The 10802-nt window shown below is 46.8% G+C and overlaps 1 protein-coding gene across 1 annotated transcript in view; it reads left to right on the top strand.

Annotated features, from left to right (window-relative positions):
* Nucleotides 1–10802, top strand: part of LOC106821115 (unconventional myosin-XVIIIa-like) — an 81647-nt gene that overhangs the window by 36225 nt on the left and 34620 nt on the right. Inside the window, exons 2-11 of the mRNA XM_014825790.1 lie at nucleotides 1278–1475; nucleotides 2992–3168; nucleotides 3486–3696; nucleotides 4641–4783; nucleotides 4939–5100; nucleotides 8240–8384; nucleotides 8572–8710; nucleotides 9451–9579; nucleotides 9839–10031; nucleotides 10491–10581. Coding sequence (XP_014681276.1) covers nucleotides 1278–1475; nucleotides 2992–3168; nucleotides 3486–3696; nucleotides 4641–4783; nucleotides 4939–5100; nucleotides 8240–8384; nucleotides 8572–8710; nucleotides 9451–9579; nucleotides 9839–10031; nucleotides 10491–10581 — 1588 coding nt within the window. The remainder of the gene's footprint in view (nucleotides 1–1277; nucleotides 1476–2991; nucleotides 3169–3485; nucleotides 3697–4640; nucleotides 4784–4938; nucleotides 5101–8239; nucleotides 8385–8571; nucleotides 8711–9450; nucleotides 9580–9838; nucleotides 10032–10490; nucleotides 10582–10802) is intronic.

Raw genomic sequence — 10802 nt, 5'->3', positions numbered from 1 at the left:
CCGGCGGCAAAATAGTGCTTATTTCGCGCACTGAGCAACTGTTCGAGTTACCATAGTAACGCTCATAGGGTCTATGTCCCCCAGGGTACTGCCGGAACGTACCCTGGGTAGTGGGTATGGTCCGGTATACCGGAAAGTACCCTGGTCACTATTTGATATGGTTAGGGTTAGGATTAAGGTTAGGGTTAGGGAGTAGGCGTAGGCGACTCCCTAGACTCGTCAGTGGAGTAGGCGAGGTACGGTGCGGCATATTAGATAGTACCAGGGTACGGTCCGGTATATACCGGACCGTACCCAGGGTACGTTCCGGCAGTACCCCGGGGGACATGCCCCCTCTCAGCCATAGTAACTGTGGAATATTAGCTGCTTACTATAGTAACTAGAGCTAGGTGTAGCAGAGCGTGTGACTTAGCAATAAGAAAACACACCTGTGACAATGATTTACCTGTCCACCCGTAAATCCCCGACGATTCTCCATATAATCGAGGTTTTTGCTGCTCTCTATTGATGTGCAAATAAAGATCGTGTTTTTGGGGGAGATACCGAGTGAAAGAATGCGGCCGCTGCTGCGACTGATAGTGTGCGCAAACAGTTTTGCGAGTTGTGTTGATCAGGGGAACGGTTTTCGGGTGTTTAGTTGTGGTCCATGCCCAGTGTGTTTACGCAGTGCGGTAAATCGAGGGATTTGCCGCGTACGTACTCGCGATTCATCCCCACGAAAGCGACGATTGTTTTAATGCTGTCGGGTTTTTAGCGTAGCTTTACGGTTTAAAATAAAACTAGATGAAATAGCTGTCAACTCGAGGGAAATCAGATAAATTAAACGACACCAGCATGGGGGGCGAAACCCTGCATGATGTGGATGCCTACATGGATTTTGTGTAACTTTATACCATGTTTCTACTTTTACCATGTTTGTAAAAGCATTGATTTTAACTGAGACGCTGACGTTGATATCTGTACATATATGCATAAGTGTCACCTGCCATATTACTGCTTCTCGATGCTGTCTTCTTAACGCTGTCCAGGTAGCAGAGAACGTGAGAGTGCAGTAATGTCTTCAGTATAACATCGGGAGTTCAAACGAGAGAAGCGGGTCTTGAATCTTGCGCCACTTACATCTTAAATGGCTTCTTTTTCCTCATTTCGTGAGGGAAAACCTGACTATTGAAAATAGAGAAGGGAAAGCTGTGGCGGAGAGACTCAAATCTTAGTACTCGTACATTGCGCATTACATCCTAAATTGTGTTTCTTCTTTCCTCCTCGGTCGCGCACAGGGAAGAACAGAGGAGCAACTGAGTGCGGAGAAACGATGGCAGGACGAGGAGCACATGTGGCTCATGCATCGCGGCGGATTCTCGGCCGCGCGGAGGCTGAGGGAGGACGAAGCGACGGGGCTTCCCGAGGGAAAGCTCACGATACGGCTTCAGCACGGAGGAGAGATCCTACAGGTTGATGTAGAGGACGTGGAGAAGGTGAGAGTGGAAAGGAGAATGTATTATTATATATGTATATTTAATATATATATATATATATATATATTATAGGGCATATGTTATATATACATATATATACAAAATTTAAATAATGAAAAATTTGTCATTATTAGCTCCTGATATATATATATATATATGTAAAATCACACACGAACACTCATGTAGATAAAAAAAATAAAATTAAAAAAATAGATAATGGGTGCTTAAATTTTAATCAGCGAGCTTTCGAGACGCACATCTTTCCCTCAGGCTTTCAGCTAAAAGCCTGATGAAGAGATGTACGTCTCGTTAGCTCGCTGATTAAAATTTAAACACCCATTATCTATTTTTTTAATTTTATTTTTTTATATATATTATATAGGAACAGGGTGCAAATGTGTGAAGCTTAGAAATTTCTGCTATACTTAACCAAATCCATTTAATGCAAGGAGACAGTAGGGCAAACAGCAGGGATGTTCAGGCCATGCATGAACGACCCCCTTGTTGTTTACCATGACCCCACTTACCAACATCATCCTATGATTGGAATCATTTAACTGTGAAAATGCTCCGGAATCAAGGGTACGAGGCGACCGCATGTATGCAGCACGTGGCCATGATGAGCCGTCGCCTCACAAAAACAGGAAATCATTAATAATAATAAATAGTGATAAATTAAAAATAAATAACTAAAATAGATAACATAAATAAATAATAACAATCATCATCGTTATATTACAAATTATCTCAATGCGCGAAATTGTGCCGATGACACCCCACCTACTCGCACGCATCTAAGTTGCACTCGTTATTGGCGCATAGTACTAGTAGCGTACTTGTTAGCTCTATAACTACAGGCCTGTGGCAGAGCGAAGGGCTATAGTTCTAGAGCTACGTACTAGTTTACTTTGCGTCTTGAGCGTTGTTGGCGCGTAGCAGCGTACGTGTATACTTGCGTCTTGAGCGTTGTTGGCGCGTAGCAGCGTACTTGTATACTTGCATCTTACACGTTGTTGGCGCGTAGCAGCGTACTTGAATACTTGCGTTTTACGAGTTGTTGGCGCGTAGCAGCGTACTTGTATACTTGCGTCTTGAGCGTTGTTTGATGCGTAGCAGCGTACTTGTATACTTGCATCTTACGCGTTGTTGGCGCGTAGCAGCGTACGTGTATACTTGTGTCTTACGCGTTGTTGGCGCGTAGCAGCGTACGTGTATACTTGTGTCTTACGCGTTGTTGGCACGTAGCAGCGTACTTGTATACTTGTATACTTGTGTCTTACGCGTTGTTGGCGCGTAGCAGCGTACTTGTATACTTGCATCTCACACGTTGTTGTTGGTACGAGTTGTTGGCGCGTAGCAGCGTACATGTATACTTGTATCTTACACGTTGTTGGCGCGTAGCAGCGTACTTGTATACTTGCATCTTACGCGTTGTTGTTGGTACGAGTTGTTGGCGCGTAGCAGCGTACGTGTATACTTGCGTCTTACGCGTTGTTGTTGTTGCGCGTTGTTGCAGGCGAACCCTCTGCAGCTGGACCGCACTGAGGACATGTCGTGTCTGCCGAACATCAACGAGTCGGGGCTGCTGCACGTGCTGCGGCAGCGCTACGCCTGCAACCTCGTGCACACCTACGCCGGCCCCGTCATGTGCATCGTCAACCCCATGCACCCGCTCTGCATCTACTCCGAGAAGGTATGCGGCGTCGGCGGCGGTGGCGGGGCGTCAGCGTGTCGGTGCACGCCCACAGTGCGTATCTCTGCACGATTAAATCATTCGCGTGCTCGCTAACAGATGGCGCTGCATTGCAGGTGATCCACATGCTAAAGGGGTGCCAGCAGGTGGCGCCTTTGTGCCTCACCGAGTATCTCCGCGTGATTAAATTATTCGCGTGTGCTCGCTAACAGATGGCGCTGGTTGCAGGTAATGCTGCAAGCATGAAGACATGCCGCCGCATGTCTACGCGCGATTAAATCGTTCGCGTGCTCGCTAACAGATGGCGCTGGTTGCAGGTGATCCACATGCTGAAGGGCTGCAAGCAGGAGGACATGCCGCCGCACGTGTACGCGGTCGCGCAGAAGGCCTACCACGCGATGGTGACGTCGCACCGCGACCAGTCCGTCGTTCTCGTCGGACGCAGCGGCAGCGGCAAGACGACGAACGCGCGCCACGCCCTGCACTACCTCGCCGTCGCCGCGGGAACCGTCAACAAGATCCTCACCGGTCAGCAGCGCCCCCTGCTGGTGATGGGAACGGTGGGGGTGGCTGGGTGGGCGGTGGGGAGGAGGGGGGTCGAGCTAATGCAGGGTTTCTTCTGAGGGGAAATTAGACAAGGGAGGTAAAAGGACGTGCATGATCAGTGGCACCCGCAGATAGAAGCACTGGAAGCACAGTGCTTCCAGTAAATTTTAGGTTAAAAATTTTGTTCCTACATTTTGTTCCTAAATCTCTCTCGCAAGACTCACCAGATTGCATCTCCAGACGTCTACCATTCACAAATTTTCAGGGAGGGGGCATGCCCCCAGACCTCCTTAGCATGCAGCGTGCCTGCTTTTTATTATCACTGAGGATTTTATCCTTCTGTGCTTCTACTTTCTTAAGACCTGTGGGCGCCAGTGCGCATGATGGATTAAAATACATATACTTATAGGTATATAGATACAGGATATACTTATCAGTAAATACAGGAACATTTTCACAATGGCGATGTTAAATTTGACAACTGCGGTGCGCCACTGTGCTTCCTATGTATAAGAAACCCTGCTAATGTAAACTGGGGGATGGGCGGGGCTTGACGGGTGCATCGCTCTGAACGGATGGTCGTGAGCATGTACAGCTTTGAGAAAATAATGTTGCTAATGATAATGCTAAATGCTAAAGATGATGATGATAGCAGTTATTGTAACTGTAATAATTATAATCTTTGATGATAATTGATGATTATGATTATGATGATGATGATAATGATGAAGATGATGAAGATGATGAAGATGATGATGATGATGGTGATAATAAAATAATAATAATAATAATGATAATAATAATAATAACAGTAGCAGTAGCAGTAGTAGTTAGTAATAATGTGGAGTGCCTGTACGGGTACGTAACTGTAACAGCATTAATGATAATTTTTCATGATGTGTGTGTATGTGTGTGTGTGTGTACAGTGGAGAAGCTGAATGCGATTGCTACGTTGATGGAGGCATTCGGTAACAGCCGCACCGCGCTCAACACCAACGCGTCGCGCTTCACGCAGCTCTCCTCGCTCGACTTCGACGCTGCCGGACAGATCGCCGCTGCGTCGATACAGGTGCGCCCCCTGCTGGCGTCCTCGGCGCACGAATCGACGCACGAGTTCATTACAGAAGCCATTTCCTGAAAATTGCCGACTGCAAAGACTCAAAAGGAAACGCCTCCCGTTTTCTCCCGTAGATGGCGCCGTTAAACTCCGCCATTGTTTTCCAGGTGTACATGTTTGAGAAGGCGCGGGTCGTGCGGCGGCCCGAGGGCGAGCCCAACTTCCACATCTTCTACCAGCTGCTCGCCGGCTGCGACTCCGACCTGAGACGTGAGCTCCACCTGGAGAGCATGGAGGAAACTAGTCTGTTCATGACGCCACTCTCGAGGGTAGGTCGCCGCGGCAACCGTCGCCGATGCCCGCGCATCCGAGCGATCGCATCTCGCTAATCGATGGCGGCGAATCGCTACCGATGATGATGATGATGATGATGATGATGATGATGATGATGATGATGATGATGATGATGATGATGATGATGATGGTGTTGATGATGATGATGATGATGATGATGATGATGATGATGATGAACGAGAGCGTCTAAGTGTCGTTTCGGAATATTCTCGCGCTAAAGCTGAAATGTTCGCAGTCGGTGTTCAGTGATTGGTGAGATGCTGCTGCTGCCGCTGCTGCTCCGAATCTGTCACGTACCATAGGTATAGAGTAGTTGTCCGGCAATGGCCAGCGTGTGTTTGCACGTGTGTATTAGTGAGGGACATGCACCTCTCGCTACCATAGGTACATCGTTATCATCGTTCAGTTTAGAAAATATCATATAGTTTAGAAATCATTAAGTTATAAACGTGTTTACAGGGCAAAGTAAAGGTGTTAGGGAAAGATCTGGGCTAAATCTATTACCTCGTTTGTACAAATTAGTAAATTTGTTTTTGTTTCCGGTTATTCGTTCACTTCATGTCTAGAACATCTGAGAGAATTTTTCGTTAATGCGTCGTAGCACGGTTCAGCAAAGGTAATGTTGTCAAACAGAAACTAGGATATGAACTTTCGGTCTGTCGAGCTCATTAAATATTGCCGTGTTTGTGCTAGGTCTCGTTTAATTGTGAATTAGCATAATCAAGTAACATCGTCGTGTAGACTGGGCCTGGCCACCCCCGATTTCCCGTCCGGTCCGTTTGCGTGGTGTCTGTCATTGCAGCTTGGTAGCGGCTTTGGGTGTGCAGCCAATGTTCGCTGCTGTGTGTCTCATATGGGGCCATAATAAAAATATTGTTTGTTTGCCCTCACCCGACCGACCCGCCAAAAAGGGGCCGACTCAAACATTTTTATTGATCTTTCCCATTTTTTTTTTTTACAAATTGTATCACTGTACATTATATAAATCTGTAGACAATACATTATATGTACCAAGCAAAACAAACATTCAACAGAAAAGGTATCTCCACACAAGCACACCCGAGCATGTAGACACCATGCTGAATTTGTAAAAAGACTACGTACCCAAACTTTTCAGCCTGGGTCGGGTGAGGGCAAACAAAGATTTTTTAATTGTGGCCTGGTGTGTATCGGGCGGCACGGTGATGAGCTGGATACAAGCAGGGTTAGGGGGCAGGCAGTCAGTATGCTATAGCACAGCAGGGAGCCTCCTCGCTAAGTGTCAATCACTATGGAAAATGAAATACTTCGTAGAATCACTCTCAGTGAATACAGCCGTGAATCCACATTAGCTACTGATGCGGAGAGTCGATGACGCTCGTTAGGGTGGGAAGGCAGTTTAGCTTATTTGGAACTTAATTAGTACTCTGCATAAATGTGGATGCAATGGCTATGTGCATGCACACATGGCATGAGCACTTTGTTTCGTGTAAGGAGATTCGGCAAAGGGAAAGGTGACCAGTTGGAGAGGTTGATGGGTGGTGGCGGTTGGGAGGCAGGTGGGTGGGGGTAGACAGGGTTGGTTGGGAAGCGAGTGGATGGGAGTAGAAAAGGGTGCTTGGGAGGTAAGTGGATGGGGCTAGACAGGGGTGGTTGGAAGGCGGGCGGATGGGACTAGACAGGGGTGGTTGGAAGGCAGGCGGATGGGGCTAGACAGGGGTGGTTGGAAGGCAGGCAGATGGGGCTAGACAGGGGTGGTTGGAAAGCGGGCGGATAGGGCTAGACAGGGGTGGTTGGAAGGCGGGAGGGTGGTCCACATAGCGTACGCTCACCGTGACACGCGTATATCAGTGTTGCTCTTGTGTTTCTTCACGTGTCGCTGCGCAGTCGTATAGATGTCGTTGGCTTTACGTTGTGTGTCCTGTTTCTTACCGCTAGCCTATCATTACCGGACCCCATAATCGACTGAAGGTACAGTTGTTTCCCTTTTTAGTTCTTCGGCAGGAACGAAGATCTAGCGCTAGCTTTCTTTGCTGTCTGTGCCGCACTGTCATTGTCTTGTTTATTGGTGTCGATGCCTGTGTCGTTTGTTCTACGTAGCGACGTTCACTTGTTTTGTGGCGACGCGGCATCCGCACGTCAGCCAGCTGCGATGGGTTGATGTTTGTCGGTATTGGGCTCGCAAATCTAATGCGCTCTACGATGGTGCGTCCGGCGATGAAACGGACGTCGAGCTAACAAGTGAACGTCGCTGCTCGTTCGATCGGTGGCCGAATGCCGTGAGATGCTGATATGTATTGCATGCCCGCGCACGCACGTTCCCCCGGGGCGCAGACAGACGACTCCCGGGCGAACTCGCGACGTGATTGAGGAAAGCCTCGCATGTAACCCGCTCGCCCTCCCTCCAGTGTGTGTTCCCCCCGCCCGCCACCACGCCTCGTCCGCTCGGCATGAATCTTAGCGCCACCTGGTGGCACGGGTGCGCGGCAGAGAGACACGGCGGCCGTGTCCGAACGATGTGATTGGGGGAAACCGCCGATCCAGTGTTCACTTGATATTTTGTTTGACTTCCAGCTTTGCGCAGCACCCGCCGTAATGTTCCGGTTGCCATTAGCGGGCAAAGGTCACCTTGGAGCTTGTCACGTTGTTTTTTACGGCATCAAAAAATCTTCATCGTGCGCGTGCGCCGCCCTGTGCTGTTGTGATTGGCGGGGGAAAGTTTAAGAATGGCTTGTTTATCCGACGAGGAAATTTTGCGAGGCGTTTTATGATTTTACGAATTCATTTTATTCACGTCTCAGCATGGCTCATGGTTATATGCGTATGTGTGTACTTATATATGCACACACATACATACATATATACATGCATATATGTATAGAAAAATCGAATGTCGTTTGGCTGCGATTTCATGTCGATTCGGCATGCAGATTTTCACTTCTTGTTTTTCTTCGTCATTGTACAATTTGCAGTGCCTTGCTCTACATTTATATGTATTTATGCAGCCACATATATCAATATGTACATGGGAAGTATCTGTCAGAATCTTTGCGCATCGTGAGCAAGCTTACATACTACACGTGATTTGCGAATAAAATTTACAAACGTAATTTTTCGCCGTTGTACGTTTTGCAGGTTGAAGATAAGCAACGTGCTGCCCTCTCGTGGGGAAGGGTAGCATCAGCAGTAGAGATCTTAGGCATACAGGAAAACGAGGCTAAAGCGATGTGGTGCGTCATCGCTGCAATCTATCACCTAGGTGTCGCCGGTGCTGTCACAGGTATGACAACATTGAAGCTTTCCTAGGTGGGTGGCTATAGGGCGAGTTTTTTTTATTTTTTGTACTTGATAATCTTAGCTGATTTAATATTGAGTATTCGCTGACAAAGCACGAGCAAAAATCATCTGAGCAAAAATCAATGTTGCCTGCTGCCTGGTTAACACATTCATCCGGCTTCGCACTGCAGGCATGGGCAGCACTAAGGCGCAGTTTGGCAATCCCGCGGCAGCACAGAGGGCAGCACTGCTGCTCGGCACGAGCGTGGAGGCGCTGTCGCGGGCGATCTTCAACCCGGGCCAGATGTTGTCCGCCAGGGGTTCCTTCAGGTACGCACGACGCAGGGGTCGAAATAAGCGATGGTCCGATGGTCCGGGGCCATCAAATAATCAGGAGGACCATCAGATTTTCAAAGTCAATGGTCCAACGGACCATTGAATGTTTTGGTCCCATTTTACGGTAATTTTCTTTGAAGTTTCTACGTTTACTGTATCGTTTGATACATTCATTGTAGGTGAATAATTAAACCATTTTATCACCATGTAAAATCTCTTTCTTACGCTTGTACGCCACATTATCTTTAGAGAACAATTTAAAATTTAGGAGAACCATCTAAAATTTAGGAGGACTATCTAAATTTCAAACTAGATGGTCCTGTGGACCATCTCTTTTTTCCCCTTATTTCTACCCCTGCGACGGCTCTATAGCTTTCGAAAATCTCCGCCTAACTACAAGGAATGTGTATGCATGTAGAAGACCACACATATACAAGAAAATACATCTACTGACTGTGTGTTGGTGTTGATGATAAAAACGTAATATGGTGTTACAAAGATATGCACAGTGAATGTTCAAGGTTGAAATAGACGTCAAGAATTTTACGAGTGGGTTTTGGTTGGTGGATGCATATGAACTTGGCCCAATATTTACTGATTGTACCATTGTTCATTTTTAGTAGTGATATATTTCTGACATCGTGTAAGGTAATCACTACTTCTGTAGGACATGTCGTACTGTAGTACGGACCACTGATAATTTACACAAATGTTTGTTCATCAAATCGTTACAGGGGCACACTGAACAGAAATAAACCAGATCTGTCACTAGAGGGAGCCATCAATCCTCTGGAGGCTCTGGAGGGAATGGTGATTGGCTTGTATGCCGAAACCTTCAATTGCCTCCTGTCCCTCATCAATAGGTGAGTAGGTGCTAAAATTAACGTGGTATATTATAATAGTAATTATTAAATATAAGTCTATAGTATGTGTAGTTGTATTTTTTCGTTTTCAATCTTGCAACATTTTTTAGTATTTAGATTACATGTGTGCTGTTGAGAAGGGTGAAGTTAGCGCATTGCACTTGATGTGTTATCTGTACTGTGGGAAGAGTAGAAGGTGAGGTGACTCATTATATTCGTGTATATTGTAATAATTATGTGTTTATTTTGCTATTTCTAGGTGCCTTTCCTCCAACTATCGAACTGTTAACTCGATCATCGTTGTCGATTCGCCGGGACTTCAGAATCCTGCCACCGCGGGGCGCCACAGCGGTGCTACATTCGAAGACCTGTGCCACAACTATGTGCAGGAGAGACTGCAGTATTTGTTTCACGAGAACACCTTCACAGCTCAGATGGACCGATATGCCCAGGTAAGCTGGCTGAGACATACAGATACTCCCAGGTGAGGGGGCTAAGATACACAGGTATGCACAGGTGAGGGGGCTAAGATACACAGGTATGCACAGGTGAGGGGGCTAAGATACACAGGTATGCACAGGTGAGGGAATAAGATGCATAGATACACCCAGGTATGCTGGCCTAGTTACAGAAATATGACAGTGAGGGGGATCACATACACAAATATGCACATGTAAGGGGTTTGAAATACATAAATATGTATAGCTGAGGGACTTAAGATATAGTAGATATATCTATGTTCCCTGATAGAATGCTTTTTATATGTAGATGCAGTTAACTTGGTTGGCCCGGTGTACACATGTGCATGGGGGAGCTGATTCAGAGAATGCGTGAACATGAGAACACCAGGCAGGCAGTAAACGCTTGCCAAGATAATGATGGAGTGTGAGATGAAATTCTCTCTTCTACAGGAGGACATTCCATTTGCCTTTGAGACGTCGTCGTCCACTCCCGAGTCGATGGTGAACATGATCGACAAACCCATACAGTCGCCGATTGTAAGTACAGTGACGCCACCTGCAGGCGCATTAAGCAAGCAATATGTCATGCAGCGGTAGTTTCGTTTTTCATTGCTAACTTATTAGCTTCAAAGCTTCAATCCGTATGCTATAGCCAAATCTACATGGGACGTTACAGTAGATCTGTGCGTGAGTGATACATAGAGCATCTGCTTCAGACACATGCAGTGCTTGATGTACATAAAACACTACTTGCACGCTCAT

The sequence above is a fragment of the Priapulus caudatus genome, unplaced genomic scaffold (assembly GCF_000485595.1).
Source record: "Priapulus caudatus unplaced genomic scaffold, Priapulus_caudatus-5.0.1 Scaffold59, whole genome shotgun sequence".
Classification (NCBI taxonomy): Eukaryota; Metazoa; Priapulida; class Priapulimorpha; order Priapulimorphida; family Priapulidae; genus Priapulus; species Priapulus caudatus.
This window is presented reverse-complemented; position numbering and strand designations above follow the sequence as displayed.